A 21,057-nucleotide genomic window follows, 5' to 3' on the forward strand; every position below is an offset into this window, starting at 1 on the left:
TTGTGGAGATAACAGGAGACACTGGTATATTTCAAGGTTGACATGCTATACTTAAAGGATAATTACCGTTTTTTACAACCCGGACCTTATTTCTAGCATAAAATACGATCATTTACTCACCCAGACAACTTTGGTGTCATTTGGAGTTGTTCGGGCAAAATTAGTGCCAGTAGAGCGCTGCGTATATCTGTATAATTACGGTATAATAATAATTAATTATCCTTTAACAAATTGGAAGATTTAATTGAACCCTTGTTATTTCTCACCAGTTTAACCGTTCTTCTGTTACCTATCATCACAGAGATTGAGAAGGCTACCTAAACTCCATAGGGCCCTGACTTTTCCTGGGGGAGAACATTATTGGTATCAGTATTGCAGCCTGGACCCGGCACATATCCTGTGTGTATGACGAGAGATTTCACTGTCGGATGCTCAGCAGTGATTTCCAGAATTTTCTCTAAGATATCGGACACCATGTTGTTGGTAAAACAGAGTACTTTGGTGTTGTTGTTGAAAAAGTGTTTTATCTTATTTACAGCTCCGTCACCCACTATCAGCGTTTGAGGCCCAGTGGTTAGCTCTTTCTGCAGCCTTTTAGTGTTTGAGTTAGCCACATACCTTTCTCTGGTACTGGAAGATTACCTTTCTTTTGGAGAGTCAGGGTCTTGTAAAAGCGGAGCAAATCTGTTCTCTAGTAGAATCCCTGTGTCTTGGGTCGGTTTGCTCTTACTTTTTGTTTTTTCCACAGTCCACGGCTGTTTTCTCCTTGGTACTGAGGTTGAAGAGACCCTCCTGTGTGATGGCAGTGCAGGCCACCCAGTTTTAGCTGATTCAGAGTCTCCGGGTGCTGGGTTCTGCCCGTTAACCGTCTTCTCATATCTGAGGGGATTTATACTTTGGCTTTGCACCAAGAGAGTTCCAGGGAGGACTACTGGTTGATTTACTGCCGTAACCACCAGCCTCCTGCTTCTTGGTGGTGCTAATTAGCTGTCTGTTAGCCTGCTCCTGTCCACTGATTTGGGTCATCAGTAGAGTGGTTTCATTCCCATATTGTCCATTTACCTGCATGTTGACTTTGGGTCGCTGAATTTTCGTCTCCAGTACTGCTATCTTCTGATGAAGTTCGTGGTAATCATCCGTGGAAAAGGGAGGCATCTTGCTGCTAATTAGCTTAGCTTAGTTTAGCTCCTCAATCCCAGTCACTATAGTGCAGGCTTGTGCTGCTGATAGGCCACACTCACGAAGTAAAAGAGTTTAAATAATAGTGGTAACCTTGAGATACTTTCATAACTTAAGCTCCCAGTGATATAGAAGTATCCAGTAGTGATGTTACCTGTGACACCAACGATTCGAAGCGTGTATCAGAAAAATGAACCACCGAGCAGTGAACCACTGTGTCGGAGCGTGATTCGTTTGATGATGATCACATGACCAATGACGTCCGAAGCTTCATTTGTCACGCACGCCCACATGACTGGTTCAAATCTTTAAAGCGCCCTGAAACCGGACGCGCACTTGTGGGTTGTGTAGGAGTTGGTACGGTATATGCCTGCTGAATTCTCGCTTAAAACGCTTCACGGATAGTCAGGTGGCTTGCGCACTCGCTCCTCAAATGAGCGATCACGGTCCGAGTCCCACAATGGGTTTTCTTGGTGGATATCTACATTTACCCTCTCTCTCTCTTTTCACTTTTATTATTTATTATTTTCATTATATTATCACGACAATTATACGACCGGGATTACTGAAACTTATTAGCTACTAATTTGCTTTAATGCACAATGTCAAACTACACATTATTACCCCTGTTTTTTAGTAATGATATAATAATAATTAATTACTTAATAATAATGATATTTGAAAGATATATATATATATATATATATATATATATATATTCATGTATTCATATATATATATATATATATTCATGTATTCATATATATATATTTATTCATTTATTTATATATAGCCTAATGTTCCACACTGTGGGACAAATAAAAGTCTTTATCTCATCTGATCATTTAACAATGTGCTTTATTATATTACAGACAATACTGTCCACAAGCACTCTTTATAAACACCATTCAAGGCCTCTGAACTACATCACAATGGCCCCAATGCAATATCGCTCTATCACCATTAGAGGTCCTCATGGAGTTTTGAAGCTTCGAACCATGAACCTTTTTTCAATACAATTGCATTGAAAGCGTCATTGGTTCGGAAAGCTTCATTTCGCCATCACTAGTACCCAGGACCCTCTTTCCATACATTTTGTAGCAAAAGGACAGGATTTCAATGGAAAAAAAGAAAGTAAAGCGGACAGCAAAGAGCGAAGCGTCTGCACTCAAGCAAAGCAGGAAGTAAAAAAAAAAAAAGACTGAACCTTCTGAGTTTATTTATCATCTCTGGTGTCACAGAGAGCTCAAACAGAGATAGCTTACTGTCAGCATCATTAGGACTAGAATTTGATTTACCATGACTAGAGACAGACAGGAAGGATTTGTTAAAGATTGAACTTTTATTCTCAACATTTAAGCAGAAAAATGTTAATTTTAACACATTTCCATGACAACCGCTCCAGAACAGCTACTGAGTAGACTTGTGATGAGACGTTTTTAGTGATGATCCTCTTGAGTTTCTCTGACTGCAGCCAAACTGGACTTTTTGTGAAATCAGTCAGATCCAGTAGAAACACAGAATGAGTTTCTACTGACCGACTGAAAGAAACACAACTCGTCTCTTATCTGTTCTCTGATTTTACCAGAGAGCCAAGATGATGACGGTCGACCTCCTAAACCTTCTGGAAGATTTAAAAGTTGATGAATTTGAGAAGTTCAAGTGGTACCTGAAGAATGAAACGGTGGACGACATCCCACCCATCAAAGAGAGCCAGCTGGAGGAGGCAGAGAGGCGGGATGCTGTAGATCTGATGGTGCAGAAATATGAATCTTCTGGAGCTGTGGAGGTGATGAAGAGCATTTTAAAGAAGATCAACAGGAATGATCTGGTGGAGGAGTTATCAAACATCGGCTCAGGAGCAGAAGGTCAGTCACAGGAAGAGACAAACATGACATCACATCCAGATCCAGATCCAGATTAATATTTTTTATTGTAATTTCTCAGCACTTACATACATTGAAACAAAATGCATCATCTGCATCTGATTTCACCCATCCTATACACTAGGGGTAGTGGGCTACTGCAGAGCAGCACTCAGGGTATAACTCCAGTTCTTTTAGCCAGTGGGGCACTGACAGCAGTATTAACCCTGACATACATGTCTTTGATGAATTTCAGACAAACTTTGACTTTCACTAACAATGAAATGTTAGTTACAAAAGAAAAAGTATTATTATTATTATTATTATTATTATGATTATTCATTTATTGTTTTTGTTATTTCCCAGGTAGATTTCTCCTGTTTCAATTTCTCTGCCATTTATACACATCATATGTACTAAACAAAAGACTGTAGATAGTTAAAAGTGGAGCAACTGAATGAAAGGGGAGATCATTACAAAGAGATTTATTCTTGTATTTAAAATCCAACTAAAACTTAAACAAACACAAATTATCCTCTAGAAGTCTAAATAAGTTAGTTTCCACCATTTAACATTTTACTGTTTGTTAAATCCAGACACATTCATGTTGTGAGGAAAAGCAAAACAGAACAAAAAGTGAGGACTAACACATGTCTTCTATCACTAACACTGATAAAACAAGAAAGGTATGTTTTGAGATAAAGTCAATGTAGACAAGAAATCTCAAACAAATTTTCTCAAGGTTAACTTATTCCATGATTATCCACATAACCTGGTTTCTCTGAGTAAACTGATTATATAAGTATAAACACTTATAGTTGGTTAGATCTATATTTTTCTTCTTTTTCAGCAGATAGTGATCTGCAGAAGGGTTTAGGTATATGTAAGATCAATCTGACGAGGAGATGTCAAAATGTGACTGAAACAAGTGATGAACCAGGAGGTGAAACCCTCTTTGACGATAAATACACTGAGGTCTACATCACAGAGGGAAGGAGTAACGAAGTTGATACTCAACATGAGGTGTGGCAGCTTGAGACAGCTTCCAAGATGAAGACCCTCCATGACACTCCAATCAAATGCCACGACATCTTTAAAGCCTTACCCAACCAAAAGAAACACATCAGAAGCGTTCTGACTAACGGTGTTGCTGGCGTTGGAAAAACCTTCTCGGTGCAGAAGTTCACTCTGGACTGGGCAGTGGGCTCCGAAAACCAAGATATCAATCTGGTGGTTCTGCTTCCATTCAGGGAGCTGAACTCGATCAAAGATGAGCGGTACAATCTGATCATGCTGATCCAGGAATGCCATCCAACATTACAGCTCACAGCAAAGAAGCTCGCTACCTGTAAAGTTCTGTTCATCTTTGACGGCCTGGATGAAAGCAGACTTTCACTGGATTTCAACACCAAGGAAGTCGTGACTGATGTCACACAGAAGACATCACTCAATGTGCTGTTGACAAACCTCTTTGAGGGAAACCTGCTCCCCTTGGCTCTCATCTGGATAACGTCCCGACCTGCAGCTGTCAATCAGATCCCTCGTCGATGTTTTGACAGGGTAACAGAAGTACGAGGCTTCACTGACGACCAGAAGGAGGAGTACTTCAGGAGGAGATTCAGTGATGAAGAGCAGTCCAGCAAAATCATCTCACACATCAAGACATCCAGGAGCCTCCACATCATGTGTCGCATCCCAGTCTTCTGCTGGATCACTGCTACAAGTCTGGAGGAAATGTTGACTTCAGAGCAGAGAGAAGAGCTGCCCAAGACCCTGACTTACCTGTACTCACACTTCCTGCTGATTCAGACAAAGAGGAAGAAGAGCAAGTATGATGAGGGACATGAGACGAGTCCAGAGGAGCTGACAGAGGCTGACAGAAAAGTTCTTCTGAAGCTGGGGAGGCTGGCGTTTGAACAGCTGCAGGAAGGAAACATCCTGTTCTACAAAGAAGACCTGAAGCAGTGTGGTCTTGATGTCACAGAGGCCGCAGTGTTATCAGGATTTTGTACACAGATCTTCAAAAGAGAGAAACTCCAGAAGAAAACAGTCTATTGCTTTGTTCATCTGAGCGTTCAGGAGTTTCTGGCTGCAGTCTACATGTACCACTGTTACACCAGCAGAAACACAGAGGTACTGAAGGACTTCCTAGGAGAAGACTACAGGTACTCATCTCTGGATCACTTCCTGAAGAGAGCCATGGAGAAATCTCTCCAAAACAAAAATGGCCACCTGGACCTGTTTGTTCGCTTCCTTCATGGCCTCTCTCTGGAGTCCAACCAGAGTGTCTTAGGAGACCTGCTGGGTCAGACAGACAACAGTCCAGAAACCATCCAGAAAGTAATCACCAACCTGAAGGAGATGAACACTGGGGATATCTCTCCTGACAGAAGCATCAACATCTTCCACTGTCTGATGGAGATGAACGACAGCTCAGTACATCAGGAGATCCAAGAGTTCCTGAAGTCAAAGAACAGATCAGAGAAGGAACTCTCTGCGATCCATTGCTCAGCTCTGGCCTACATGCTGCAGATGTCAGAGGAGGTTCTGGATGAGTTGGACCTGGAGAAGTACAACACATCATGGGACGGACGACAGAGACTGATCCCAGCTGTGAGAAACTGCAGAAAGGCTCGGTAAGTCCAGGACCTTGGCTGCTTGTTATTCTCTGTCTCTGTCTTCTTGTTTCCTGTTTATCTGTCAACTTCTGCTTTTCAATAAATGCATGAAGTAGATTTAAAGTGTCCTCATTCATGATAACATATGTTGTAATTATGTGTCATTACAGACTTCCTCGCTGTTATCTCTCAAACACTCACTGTGAAGTTGTGGCCTCAGCTCTGAAGGCCAACCCCTCCCATCTGAGAGATCTGGACCTAAGCTACAACGTCCTGACTGATTCAATGATGAAGTTTCTGTGTGCTGGACTGGAGAGTCCAAACTGTAAACTGGAGACTCTGAGGTCAGTTTACTGACTATAGATTTGCTAGTTTTGTTTCTATAGATTCAATTAAAATCCTTCACTGAAGTTTCAGATGTTTGGTTCATAGATTTTCCGGATTTGCTTTTGGCTCAAATCTGTGGCATTAAAATGTTTCAGGAATTGAAAATCCACAATCCACTTGTTTTGTGTTAAAAGGACTTCCACAGTTTAACCCTTGTGCCTCACTTAAAAAGTGTTCCTCAGAGTTCCTTAGGGACAACAATGTCAGCATAAAAGGACTGTCATAAAAATATTAGTTCATATTATTTTTCTCCTTTCAATTATTTATTTGAAAGTAGAGACAGGAAATTACGGGAGAGAGATGGGGGTGTGACATGCAAAAAGGTCCGTTGGCCGGGACTCGAACCAGGGTTTGCTGCGTACATGGCATGCACTCTTAACCACTCGACCACCTGCATGCCATTATAAATGAATATTATTTCCTACTTTCAATGGATTATTTTTTTAACCAACATCAGTCCTGATAATAAAATAAATATCAAATGTTAATTTTCAGGATTTTAACCTTTTAAATGCCAGTTTGTTTACATATATATGATAAAAAATGCAAAAAATTTGAATTATTTTCTATATACTGTCATGGAAATTCTGTGCTCTTGGTGAAGAATGAAATAGAGAGTGCTTTATGCTGCTTTGGTTGGTTCAGTGTGAAAAAGCTAAGTCTTAATGAGAGATCTTCTTCATGGCTGTGATGATGATCTCTGTATTAAAGAGCCGTAAGTTTCACCTCAGTTGGATCTGAGCCCTCAGTGTGTGCTGCTCACACAGAGACAGTGAACCAGATGAAAACTGGAGGTGGCAACTAAACTCCTCATGTCTACATCTATGTGTTAATTTGTTAGATTTTGTTTACAAAGTTAGAAAATAAAGTTTAAATCAAGCCTCCTGCCTTCAGTCTTTTCCACATGGCGAGTTATACAGTTTATTGATTCAACAATGGTATCGGATCGGATCAGGCATCAGCCGATACGTAAAGACCAGGTAACGGTATTGGGACTGAAACAGTTGGATCGGTGCATCCCTAGTTTCTTTTTTTATTCCTAAGGCTCCCAGAGGAACACTTTTGTTTATACAGTATATTATAGACCCATAATAAGTGATTGGTTGAAATTAAAAATATAAAAATTTAAAAGAATATCCTTGAATAATTTGATGTCATAAGCATAAACACAGCCCAAATGATCAAGAAAATAAAAAATGAAAAGTCAAAAATGTTTCTTCCGTGTTTCCTTGCTGAGCTGCAGTGGAGGGATCCAAACCCAAAGAGGGAATTTTGTTTTAAATATTTGAGTCAGACAAATCAAGTGTGAGTCTACCAGACTGTCAAAGCCTCATATTAGCTCCAGCTGAATTAAGTCATTTCCTACAGTGTAGCTGTGTTAGGAAGAGACCACTTCACAGTCAGTATGGACAGGAGAAATGATTACTGCCACCAATAACATGTTTTAATTACACACACCTACTAAACTACCAAATACAGGAAGAAGAGCTCATTTAACAGATTCAGACATATTGATGTTGATCTACACATTTAAAACCTGAACACATCTGAATGGATTATAAATGGGTTTTAATCTACATCCTTTATTCTTTATTCAGATTGTGTGGCTGCAGTTTGACAAAGGAAGACTGTACTTCTCTGGTCTCAGCTCTTAAGTGCAACCCCTCCCATCTGAGAGAGCTGGATCTGAGTAACAACAAGCTGCAGGATTCAGACATTAAACTGCTGTCTGATCTTAAGGAGAGTCCAGACTTTAGACTGGAGACTCTGATGTAAGTTCACTGACTGTCTGTTACTATTGATATGATATCTGATATGTTTTCTTCAATTTCCTTCCATCTTACTTTGTAATCTGAGACACATCAACAGAACAGGATCCTTAGCTGGGCCGATATATAGTAATCTTTTAGGCAAGGAAGAGCCAGTCCACCCTTATTTTTTGATTATTATTATTAAATGGAACCTTATTCCCTGTTTTTTCCCCTGCCAAATGTAACATGATAATAATTTATCCCATTTGTTGAATTGTTTATCATTAATTTCAATTGGGAGGGTCTGGAATAGATATAGTATCCTTGGCAAAATGTTCATTTTTACCGATTCAATCCGAGATTCAAAACTTAATATTGGAACAAGATTCCATCTCTTCATATCTTCCTTTAATTCCTTATTTAATAGATTAAAATTTAAGTTGTATAAGTTTGATAAATCTTTTGGGGTGTTGACTCCCAGATACTTCATATGTTCTAGATTCCATTTTAGTTGAATCGTAGAAGTAATGTTTTGGCTACGTTTGTAATTGAAGTTTAGTATTTGGGTCTTTTGGATGTTTAGTTTATAGCCTGAAACCGAGCCAAAAGCATCTAAGAATGATAGTAGTTCCAAAATTGAATTTTCTGGGGTTTGACAAACTAATTAAAACGTCATCAGCAAATAAAGAAATCTTGTATTCTTGGTCTAATATTTTTATACCAGAGATATTATTGTTCTGAGTAATCCCCTAACTTAACGGTTCAATAAACAATGCGAACAACAATGGGCTCAATTGTCTGGTCCCTCTTTCCAAGCCAAATAGGTTTGAAATTGCTATTATAAATGGATTTTAATCTCCATCATGTATTTATTGTAATTATTCAGATTGGATGATTGCAGTTCGTCAGAGACCAGCTGTGCTTCTCTGATCTCAGCTCTGAAGTCCAACCCCTCCCATCAGAGACATCTGAATCTGAGTAACAACAAGCTGCAGGATTCAGACGTGGAGCAGCTGTGTGATCTTCTGAAGAGTCCACACTGTAGACCGATGGATCTGCTGTAAGTTCACTGACTATCTGTTACTATTGTTGATCTTAATGTTTAACAACTGAACCAAATTTATGTTCATACATAACTTACATCCATGAAGTAATTTTTTCTATATTTTCAGTATTTTACTGAACAGTTTAGTCTGTAATTATAAAAGATGACTGATTGTTAAAGAAACTGTAGAAAATGTTCATTGTTAGTTGTTAAATTAAATGAATGTTTATAATTCATCATAAAGAGTCACATCTGTATACAAAAGATCCTCTCAACTAACATCTGTTTGAAACTGCACTGTCACTGCATCCTGCACCTGTCTCTGACTCACTCTCATGCACCTAGATGTCAGGAGAGGTGGTGGATGATCATTATTTAGTGAGCAGTATCTATTCTTTCATGTTTATAATCAGAACAAATAATACTGAATATAAATACTAAATGTAAATACAACTGACTGTAAAATATCAGTCTGTGAAACTGGAGATTTACCCAAAGTCCTCAGCAGCAGGCCAATGATTACTCCTCAAAAAAGTAGAATAATTGTCAATTTTATGAGCCAGTTTATAAATGATGCAGCCAGGCTTTTATTAGTCAGCTCCTGTCCATAAGAGACTCAGGTGTAGTTAGCTGAAATTAACTGATTACTACCATTAATAACTCACTTCACTCTTATTTGGAAAAACAACTTGATATCCATGTTGTCTGGGGAAGCAAACATCAAGCCAAGAAACTGTCAACCAAAAACAGACCAGTTCTCTCTACAGTAACAACCAAAAACAGACCAGTCCTCTACAGTAACAACCAAAAACAGACCAGTCCTCTACAGTAACAACCAAAAACAGACCAGTCCTCTCTAGAGTAACATCCAAAAACAGACCAGTCCTCTCTACAGTAACAACCAAAAATAGACCAGTCCTCTCTACAGTAACATCCAAAACAGACCAGTCATCTCTACAGTAACAACCAAAAACAGACCAGTCCTCTCTAGAGTAACAACCAAAAACAGACCAATCCTCTCTAGAGTAACAACCAAAAACAAACCAGTCCTCTACAGTAACATCCAAAAACAGACGAGTCCTCTCTACAGTAACATCCAAAAACAGATCAGTCCTCTACAGTAACATCCAAAAACAGACGAGTCCTCTACAGTAACATCCAAAAACAGACCAGTCCTCTACAATAACAACCAAAAACAGACCAGTCCTCTCTACAGTAACATGCAAAAACAGACCAGTCCTCTCTACAGTAACATGCAAAAACAGACCAGTCCTCTCTACAGTAACATCCGTGTGTGTGTGTGTGTGTGTGTGTGTGTGTGTGTGTGTGTGTCGGTATCAGTGAAAACATAGAGCTGAGTTTCATTGATTTAGGTTTTCTCTCAATAATGAAGCACTGACACAGCACTCTGAAAACAGAGCTGAGTGGATAGACTGATGTACTGATCATAGACATGGTAGAAGTGTGTGTGTGTTTGGGGGGGGGTCCAAACTAATGATCTTAAAAAGATAGTTCAGTATTATTTTTGACAGTGAGCAATAGCAGCGTGGCGTGAGTGCGTGTGAAAACGGTAATTTGCGTGACTCTGCTCTGGTTGTGCATTACTTCTCAAACATGGCACAAACAGACTTAGCAAGCTAGCGCAGCTTCACTCAAAGAAAGAAAAGACAGATATGACAATAAAATAGCGACTCACTGATAGTCACAAAATGTGACAGGATAACTCAAATAACCTGCACTTTAACTTCAGTAAAGGCAGTTTCATAACTTAATAGGAAATCACAGAGCTGTTTTTAGTATCTCAGATCGTCATCAGCGGAAAAAGAGACGAGCTGATGTTTTACTGTCATTATATTTACCACCACCGGCCACAGGAGGGTGCTCAGTCACAACTAATGAAAGGAGGCTTGCAGAGATAAACATAAAATGTTAACCTGTTTCACAAGAAAATAAGAATAAAACTACTAAATAAAATAAATACTGAATAAGTACAGAAATAAATGCTGACAAACTTCTTTAATCTCTAACAACCCTGTTACACACACACACACACAAAATGTTTTAAAAATGTCAGCAAATTTTGCAGGTTCTTGGATTTTAGTCTACATCATTTATTCTTTATTCAGATTGGATGACTGCAGTTTGTCAGAGACCAGCTGTGCTTCTCTGATCTCAGCTCTGAAGTACAACCCCTCCCATCTGAGAGTGCTGGATCTGAGTAACAACAAGCTGCAGGATTCAGATATGGAGCAGCTGTGTGATCTTCTGAAGAGTCCAGACTGTAGACTGCAGGATCTGAGGTCAGTTCACTGACTGTTACTATTGTTGATCTTAATGTTTAACAACTGAACCTAATTTATGCATATACATAACTTACATCCATGAAGTTAGTTTTTCTATATTTTCAGTATTTTACTGATTAGTTTAGTCTGTAGTTATAAAAGATGACTGATTCTTAAAGAAACTGTAGAAAATGTTCACTGTTAGTTGTTAAAGTAAATGAATGTTTATAAGTTTTGGTAAAGAGTCACATCTGTATACAGATGATCCTCTCAACTAATATCTGTTTGAAACTGATCAAGTTTACTTGATGAAGGAGAAATATTTCTTTATTATGTTCTTTCATGTGTTTTAATGAATAATGTCTGATCATTTGGCTCAATTATAATTCAGCCCAAATTTAAAATTATTTTCACCTCTGATTGGTCTGTGTGCACATATATCACATAAATTATTCAGTGTAATTATACTAGATTTAATCATTTCCAGATTACTATTATTAAACATTATGTTCAGTTTAAAAATGTATTAAAATATTAATGTAAAACGCCAGATACTATTACAAATGTATTTACAATTTAGATATTAAATGTTGTAAATTACATTTTAAAAACTATCCAAAACTATCACAAACAAATCACATTCAAAATGGAAAATGTACAATGTACAAAACAGCAGCATCAAACTGTTTTAACAGTGAAACTATGTGAGATTGTCTTTAGAGTAGATTGACTTTAAGAAAGACACTAAGGGCCTGATTTATAAGATCCAAATAAAGGCTACTACATTGCGTGTGCAGAGCAACAGTTTGGTTAAAGTGTGTTTTGCAGGTGATCTACTAAGAATAACTGCACAAATGACAACAGGTGCAGACAGCAGTATTTAAATGAGAGTTTTGTGTCTTAATGGAGAGTTGGGCGAGCAGAAAGCTGCAAGCGCAAAATGAAATGTGATCAGGTTCTAGTGGAAGTAATATAGTAATATATTGAGTTACAGCAAAACTAATATTACCAGAAACAAACATTTTATAGGAGAGTATTAGTGACAAAGTCAATGCTGTTAGTAAAACCAAAATTATCCCACTCCGCAAATATTAACATGGGTGGAAAAAGTCGGTTCTTTGTGTATTATATCATTGTGCCTCCGTCTCCTCATCTCCATAGTAACAGCAGGTTAATATCTGCCCTTCAAACTTATTATTTATAGACACAGTTACCGTCAGCAACATTACCTTCAGGTTTGGTAAATCACAATGTGTGTGCTAAAGTATATAAAATAACATGTTAGCATTTTCTCCTCCTTGTATTTTGCACACTGCGCTTAAAACTCCTCATATTACATTCATTACGGTGTATTATCCTTTTACACATTTTAAAGACACGAGCCTCAGTGCACCGAATTAGTTATTTAATTAGTTAGTTAGTTAATTATTGCATTGCTCTTCTTTCTGGTCTTCCTAAAAAGAATATTGCACCATTACAACTACTCCAGACCTCAACTGCACGTGTGCTGATGAAGAGCAGAAAGAGAGCTCACATTACAGCCATTTTAAAGTCTCTGCACTGGTTACCTGTGTGCTTCAGGATCCATTTTAAGATTCTTTTATTGATTTTTAAAGCTCTTAATGGTCTTACTCCTTCTTATCTATTAGATTAGCTTTTAACTCATGAGCCATCCAGAACTCTCAAGTCTTCAGATAGAGGTCTTTTATTCATTAAATTAGAAGTATAACACATGAAGCAGCCTTTAATTATTGCTCCACGTCTGTGGAACAGCCTTCCTGAGGACCTGAGAGCAGCTGCCAGTGTGGACATTTTTAAAAGCAAACTTAAGACTTTTAGCCTGGCTTTGGATTACATTTTATTTATAGATATGACCAGCTTTACACAAATAGAAATGTAGAGTTTTATAAACGTCCTCCGACGCCATTGCATCATCAGATTGAAGCCGTGCCTCGTTTTCAAACTGTATCATTTGCCAAAAATGAGCAGAGGAGGGAAGGAACCAAGTATTTGTTCTTGGTTATTGTACTTTAGTGTACTTTAGTTTTCAGGTATCTGTACTTTACTGGAGTATTTATTTTTCTGACTACTTTTTACTTTAACTCCCTACATCTGAACACTATCTATCTGGACTTTCTACTCCTTACATGTCAAAACAGGCTTGTTACTTGTTTCAACCTCAGTGACTTTATAAAAAGAACTCATGAGGTGCAAATAAGCGATAGAAAGCGCATCTTTTTCTTTTTCTTTTGGTGTGTGTGGCATACAAAGTCTGTATGCATATTTAGATTTAATTTTTAATATTTTTATTTAGGGCCTGGGCGCTGACTTGCAGCTTTAATTATATTTAATATTTATATTTGTATTTAACATTTATATTTATATTTATATTTAACATTCAGATTAATATTTAACATTAATATTTAGATTTGATATTTATATTTAAAATTTATATTTAGGGCCCGAGCGCTGTTTTCCAGCTTTAAGTATATTTAATATTTAGATTTAATATTTAAATTTATATTTAATATTTAATATTTATATTTATATTTGTATTTATATTTATATTTTACATTAATGTTTATATTTATATTCAATATGTAATATTTAGGACATAGTAATGTTGAAGTACACATTTAAAACCTGAACACATCTAATTGGATTATAAATTGATTTTAATCTACATCATTTATTCTTTATTCAGATTGTGTGGCTGCAGTTTATCACAGATCAGCTGTGCTTCTCTGGTGTCAGCTCTGAAGTGCAACCCCTCCCAATGGAGAGGTCTGAATCTGAGTAACAACAAGCTGCAGGATTCAGACGTGGAGCAGCTGTGTGATCTTCTGAAGAGTCCAGACTGTAGACTGAAGTATCTGCAGTAAGTTCACTGACTGTCTGTTACTATTATTGATCTTAATGTGACTCTTGTCGTGTGTTGAGATTCACAGTCAGCTAAACTCTTCCTTGCATCATATCCTCCAAGGAACAGGCAAGTGTTGTAGTTGATCAGGATTTAATACAAGAAAGTGTGAAACTGAAACGGACATTTAAGAACACCGAAAAGCATTCATTAATAAATAATACAGAAGCTCTGAGTCTGCGGTAGACTGCCAGTGGTTGATCGGGAAATCACGTCGGGAAATAACTGGTTACAGGATGACGTTGTAAAATCTAACGCATTCAAGTGCATATTTGATGTAATGTAAATTATAATTTTAGTGTGAATTTAAAATGATAGTTCTGACAATTTATTTGATGAAATTTTAGGGGAAGGTGAGCTTCCCTTGTTGTCTCAGAGCAATCGACCTTGGTTGAACTACACATTTAAAACCTGAACACATCTGATTGGATTATAAATGGATTTTAATCTACATCATTTATTCTTTCTTCAGATTGTTAGGCTGCAGTTTGTCAGAGACCAGCTGTGCTTCTCTGGTCTCAGCTCTGAAGTGCAACCCCTCCTATCTGAGACAGCTGGATCTGAGTCTCAACAAGCTGCAGGATTCAGACGTTAAACTGCTGTGTGATCTTCTGAAGAGTCCACACTGTAGACTGGAGAGACTGATGTAAGTTCTCTGACTGTCTGTTACTATTGTTGATCTTAATGTTTAACAACTGAACCTAATTTATGAACATACATAACTTACATCAATGAAGTTAATGTTTTTCTATATTTTCAGTATTTTACTGTATTTACTGTATTTTGCTGTGTTGGCCAGAACACTTAAGGCCACATTTCCAGAGTATGGATGAATAAAGGGCTGAGAGAAGTAGATGTGATGTTTACTTCCTTTACTTCTCCTTTAGCAGCAACACATACAGAGACACATGCAGCAACAGCTGGATGTTATTGTTGTGTAGTTTTCTATAAAGAAATGATAACAAACATATAAACTGAATGAAGGATAACACATACATATATTACCCATATGCTGTAATATGCATAATAATACCAGACTAATATACATTTGATCATTATCTTCAACCATAACAGGTTAAGAACAAATATCACTAAACATAAATATATTACATATAATACATTAATAAAGTACAACAAAACACAAAATACCTTGTTCCCTTTCAAGCTAGGCGCTTAATCATCCAAGATGTCTCACTAACTTATCACAAAAATAACTTATAAACACTTTTTCATCCACACCGTTAATTAACCACTTTTTATGTCAAGGTACCGACTCTCAGACGACAGTTGCATCTACTTCCTGTTTGGCTGAGAAAGGCTTCAAAATAAAGGATCCAAACCATTTTTAAAAATGCACTGTCAAAATAAAAGCTTACAGGAAGTGGATGTCTAAGGGAACTAAAGGGAAAATAAAGTTTTGTATGAAATTATTACGAACAGACCACTATAAGAGTCATTTACACTGACAGCTTATCAGACAGAGAACAGAACAATACTTAACAATCTAACATGTAACTTTGGGGCCTTTTCTACACTTTCAGTTTCTGCTGTCTGTGCTCAAAGTGATAAAGTTGAAACAGCAGCTACTGACAGTCCATGTGTTGCTTTATGGGATAGCATTCATGTTTCTTTTTAAATGTGCATAATGATGAAGCCCTTGCAAGTGATCAGTGATGGGTAGAGTACTGAAAATCAATACTCAAGTAGTACAAGTACTCACATTAAAAATGACACAAGTAAAGTAAAAAAGTACCTGGTTAATAAATTACAACTTGTAATTTTTTTGCTTAATGTACCTCAATTTAAAAGCCCAGCAGATTACTAGCTACAAGATAAGTTAATGTCATCATCATAACGTCAAAGATTAAGGCTACACATGAAAAGTCTCATCATGATAAAAAGAGAAGTGGGGCTTATTTTCTTCCAGGAAGCTGGTACTATAGTAATTACGGTAGCCTAAAAGCAATGCCTAAGGAGTGCTTTTAGACTACCGTGATTACTGCAGTAACTGTGCAACAGAATTTAAAAGGCGGTTAGCTTGACCACAGTCTACACTCAGTCCCCACATTTAGAGCAGACTAGTTGTAATGAAGCTATAAATGGCAAATGTAGAAAAGTAGATCATTGGTTTAAAAATATACTCAAGTATAGAGTAGAAGTTCAGTTTAGAAAAAGGAAAATGAAAAGTTCTTGTTCCTTTAAAAAAAAATACTTTTTATTGCATCACTTGTAACTCGTTGAAGCAGCAGCATGAAGTCATTGATATTAATGAGAGCTCCTTTTCACTGTTTCTGTTTGACAGTTTTTAACCTGCAGGGTGTTCATGGAGTTTCCATTTCCTAAACTTGTACTTTCTAAACTTCTTCAGCTCTGAACAGATTATGAAACATTGAAACAACATGAAACACTGAATGATTTCAAGCATCAACTTTGTCTTTTAAAGTGACCTCTTTTATTCTTTATTCAGATTGATTGGCTGCAGTTTGTCAAAGACCAGCTGTGCTTCTCTGGCTGCAGCTCTTAAGGACAACCCCTCCCATCTGAGAAATCTGGATCTGAGTGACAACAACCTGAAGGCTTCAGACGTGACGCTGCTGTCTGATCTTCAGAAGAGTCCACGCTGCAGACTGGAGTTTCTGAGGTCAGTAGAGAGTTGGAGTCAGTCTGTGCTGGTTTCAGCAGTTTAGTATTAACACGGTCAGTATTAAAGTAAAGATCCAGTATTTCCTGGTGAAGCTCCAACCTTCTCAGTGTTGCTTTCCTCAGTGAAGCCTTGAGAGGAGAATGGTGACACGCTTCAGGATTGGACAGAAAGACAGAGAGAGAACAGTCAGCCAATCAGATGAGCCAGAAGCTTGTTGTGATCATGTGTTTGAGTTGATGTGAAGACGACTGTTGTTGTTGTGTTGATGTCTGCAGGAAATAAAGCTGGATTACAGCTGACAGCCTTACAACATATATAGAGACAGTGATCTTCATCATCAAACTGTCACATCATCAAATCTGATCTACATCACTTTACCAATATTGATATGATTCATATTGTTGAAACGTAGAGATTCATCATGTTCTTAGTTTGTAGAAACAAACCATTGTGGCGACCAGGCTGCATGTGATGATTTAACAGCAGGAAACGTCTTCAAATCCCACAGAGACTCTGTAGCTTTAAACTTTGATAAGAGTTGACATGTATCAGCAGTAAATCCATCAGTAAACTGATAAGTGAATGTCTCTGTTTCTGCACTAATGATGTGTTCATGACTCTCTGCACTTTATTTCCTCTGTGTACTTCAGTGAAATCTGCAGAGGAAACACACTTGATAGTAAAAGTGTGTGCAGGTGTGTGAGCTTGGAGCTCAGTGTGTTCACTCCAACACGTTAACATGAGAGCTGAAAGGAAGCACTCCACTTCTGGTCTGAACAGGACTGAAGTCCCTGCTGCTCTTTATACTGGATGTGCTGCATCACTGACTGACAGCTGATGAAGTGAGTCTCACTAAACTCATTTATCTCCTCTGTTGTTTCTTCTTCTCTCATCAGCTGGTGATGATCTCTGTCAGAGTGAAAGTGAACATCCAGGAGTGTTGAGAGAGGATCAGCTGGATCCTGATGATCCATCTGGAGTCTGGATCTGGATTTTATCATCTTCACTTAAGTCTCTTAACTGACTACAAACTGAACAGTTATCTCTGGATTTAGCTGAAGTCAGAACTTTACACATTTGTTATATATGAGCTGTTTGATGTAGATAAAGATAAAAACAGGTGTTATAAGTCAGACTCTGAGCTGGGCTCATATTTATCAAGCGTCTCAGAATCACACTGAGAGTTAAGGAGGACTAAAACTAATGAATGAAGCAGAAGAGAATTGACTGTGACTTTCAGCAGGAGAAGGATTACTGCTGGGAGAGAGTGAGACGTCGCTGTTTTACCACAGTCAGAGCAGCAAAGTAGAAATGATGATGACGTGTTGTACTTTTCTCACAGTCTCAGCTGTAAATATTAAACAGTGGTAATTTGGTATATTATGTGTATAGACAGGTAACCAGACACATAACCTTGGTAAGTTACCTAACAAAACTATGAAGCCAAAATGCATTATAAGATGATATTTACAAACTGTAAAGAAAGCCTGAGAAACAAATGCATCTGAGATGTTCATTAAGATAACCGGTGATTTGACTGAGCTGATGAAATTGTCTTGGTTCAGCCACATGGTTTCACAGCCTGTAATAATGCTGCATCTTGTACATATTGTACAGACACATGCTGTAAACCGTCTCCATGAAGAACATCTTCTCTTCCACTGTTCAGTTCCTCTTTCAGCTACACCTCAAGTTACCTTCTGTTCTCTACATGAAGGTCAAAACACTGTAACAATATAAACAGATATATTCAGCTGCATCCTCCTCTCTAATATCAGGCTGTTTCTCTGCTGTTATATGAAGCAGCCGAAATTATAAACAAGCCTAAAAAATATTTGAGCTGTTGTAATGAAGCTGAGATATCCTTCATTGTGCAACTGTCATGATCAAAGGCTGATTTAGTGATTTTGGGCCTCTAGACAAACTCAGTCATGGGTTCTCCTTTACACCTTCTTTCACCTTTTCTCTAACTGAGAGTGTTGGTGGTAGAAGACAAAACGTAGTTCAACAATAAAACTTGCCTGATTGCACAAAGCAACTAAAACACCATGTCAGGTTAATAAATCTAGTAAATAAATGTAGCAGCTCACTTTCCTGATTAGGCAGTGATTTTAAAAAAGCACACAGCATAGCCCCCTCTCCTCACACACATCAGACTATTAGTAGTAGTAGTTAGTAGTAGTTAATAGTAGTTTGATGCATGAAACAAACATCCAGCAGGATCATGTGACCTCTGTCAAATAGAGGAATCAGTGGAGCCTGTAATGTTTCACTGCCATAAATACTCTGGAGAACCAGAAACATTAAAAAGAGAGAAATCAGGAAGCTTGAATGTAAAGAATGTATTTACCATCAGGTTAGGGAGTCTAATCCATTATCTGAATGAAACTGGGCTGATCAAAGAAGTTAGTGTTCAGTGAAATATGGACGATGGATCAAACCATTTTCAATATGCAACAATGTTTGTTGCTTCACATTTATGATGCTCTGTGTCCTTGCTCTGTTTCATTTCACTTCAATTAAACATGACAATTAATTTTAGTCTCTGTTGTTATTTGATCACCACTAATAACTAAAACAACTTGTATAGAGAAAAGTAAAAATTGGCTCCAGGCTTCTTGTTATAACAACTGATTATGTTATAACAAGAAAGTTTGTTTTAATGATGATTTCATTGATTTTGTGAAATGTGGAAGGTTTGGTGAAATAATATAAAGGTTATTACAAGAAGTTTTATATCTTGTCATACTGATAAAACGTCAGGATAACATGAAACAAATCCATGTATCAGGCCTGTTTAAAGCTTGTTGATATGCTTTTATTTAACCTACGTGATATTTCCACTGCAGTTACTTATAATGGAGAATATTATATATTTATATCACAGTATTGCTTCTCTTACTTCAGTAAAGTGTCTCAGCACTGATCAACACACTGTAATGTTTTATTTGTCTCAAACTGGAGATGCTTCCCTCTCTTCCTCCTAACTGTCATCGTAGTCTTTTTATCTACGTACACACACCAAGACACCTCTGATACTACTTTAAAATGACTTTTTTTGTGAGTAGGAAACCACTGGTCTAATCTGTATCAGCATTTTTATAAAAATGACTTATGTGTAAAATCGTAGTCTTAATACTAGGTAGAAATTACAGCCATGAGATAAATGGAGTAGAAGTACAATAAAAAGGAAATACTCAAAGTATCTTAAAGTGGTAATTAAGTCCAGCGCTCCACTGTCTGTAGCACAGTAAAGATTTTATTAACAAATATACATTCAAGTGCTCTGAAGTAGAAAAAAAATGATTGTAATGAAAAAAAGCTTTTTGTTCATCTCATGTTGATCCTCTACCTTGAAGACATTAAAGAGACGTACCTACTTTCTTTTATCTCAAATACTAACAAGTCTTTCCTGCTGTTCATTTATGTGTTTCACTTTCTGTTGTGTCCAAACTTTAAAACCTCCCTACAAACGTCTGGTTGAATTAAGACTTATTTGTTCTTAAAAAGGAAACTCTTGTTCCAGTTTTAGATGTTTTATAGTTTGAGTATATAATCAGTCTTTTAAAGTCCCGCTGGGTGTCATGGACCAGTGATCAGAGGCAGCACGTTCTGGTCCCAGTTGTCCCAGCGCTGCCCTCTGCTGGACCGGAGGTTCCTCCTGAACGCTCCCAGTGTGTATGACTCCAAAATGATCTGTTGATGGTAATTTTATGCGTGGCTTATTTTTCTTTTAGTTTCCTTATCCATTTTCTGTGCCCCCCCCCCCCCCCCCTTTTTTTTTTAATGAAAAAGGTTTTATTTTGAAGGCTTTGTGAGCAAAGCAGGAAGTTTATACAACGGTTGTCTTGGAGACGGGTGCCTTGACAACACAAAGGGCCCGTCTATTAACGGTGTTAATGAAAGATGATTAAGTTATTATTTATTATTATTATTTATTTAAGTGTTACCTCTGTGATCAAGCGACCTAGCAGGAAAGAAAACAAGGTATTATTTGTTTTGTTATATTTTATTAATAGTGTATATGATATATTTATGTTAAGTAGTCTAATATTTGTTCTTTATTAGACTACTTTATTAGGCAACGGTTAAATGAATAACGGTTAAATGCTAATGGAAGATATAATGTTTCTTGTTATTGTATTTAATAAATATGTTAGTGAATCCTTTTATTGATACATATCTGTACATTTTAATGGAGTTTGATTGATGTGTGTTTGTGATTCGTATTTTATACGCTAATTTATGTAGCCTATTTGTTTATTCATTTTGTTGTAGCTCTTACAGTGTTCTCCGAAGAACCGAACATTTGTGTTCAAATCAAAGGAAACGGTGACTTCTATACAATCATCAGCAGGCTACGCTA

The 21,057-nt window shown here is 37.4% G+C and overlaps 2 protein-coding genes across 2 annotated transcripts in view; both read left to right on the plus strand.

Annotated features, from left to right (window-relative positions):
* LOC128379341 (NACHT, LRR and PYD domains-containing protein 12-like) overlaps positions 1 to 21,057 on the plus strand; it is a 51,440-nt gene that overhangs the window by 1,348 nt on the left and 29,035 nt on the right. The window lies entirely within an intron of this gene.
* LOC128379338 (NACHT, LRR and PYD domains-containing protein 3-like) lies at positions 1,327 to 20,375 on the plus strand. Its single transcript, XM_053338956.1, has 7 exons — positions 1,327 to 1,404; positions 2,768 to 3,047; positions 3,895 to 5,680; positions 5,833 to 6,006; positions 10,972 to 11,145; positions 16,515 to 16,688; positions 20,285 to 20,375. Exons 1-7 carry the CDS (start codon positions 1,327 to 1,329, stop codon positions 20,373 to 20,375), a joined length of 2,757 nt encoding a protein of 918 aa, XP_053194931.1.

The sequence above is a fragment of the Scomber japonicus genome, chromosome 18 (genome assembly GCF_027409825.1).
Source record: "Scomber japonicus isolate fScoJap1 chromosome 18, fScoJap1.pri, whole genome shotgun sequence".
Classification (NCBI taxonomy): domain Eukaryota; kingdom Metazoa; phylum Chordata; class Actinopteri; order Scombriformes; family Scombridae; genus Scomber; species Scomber japonicus.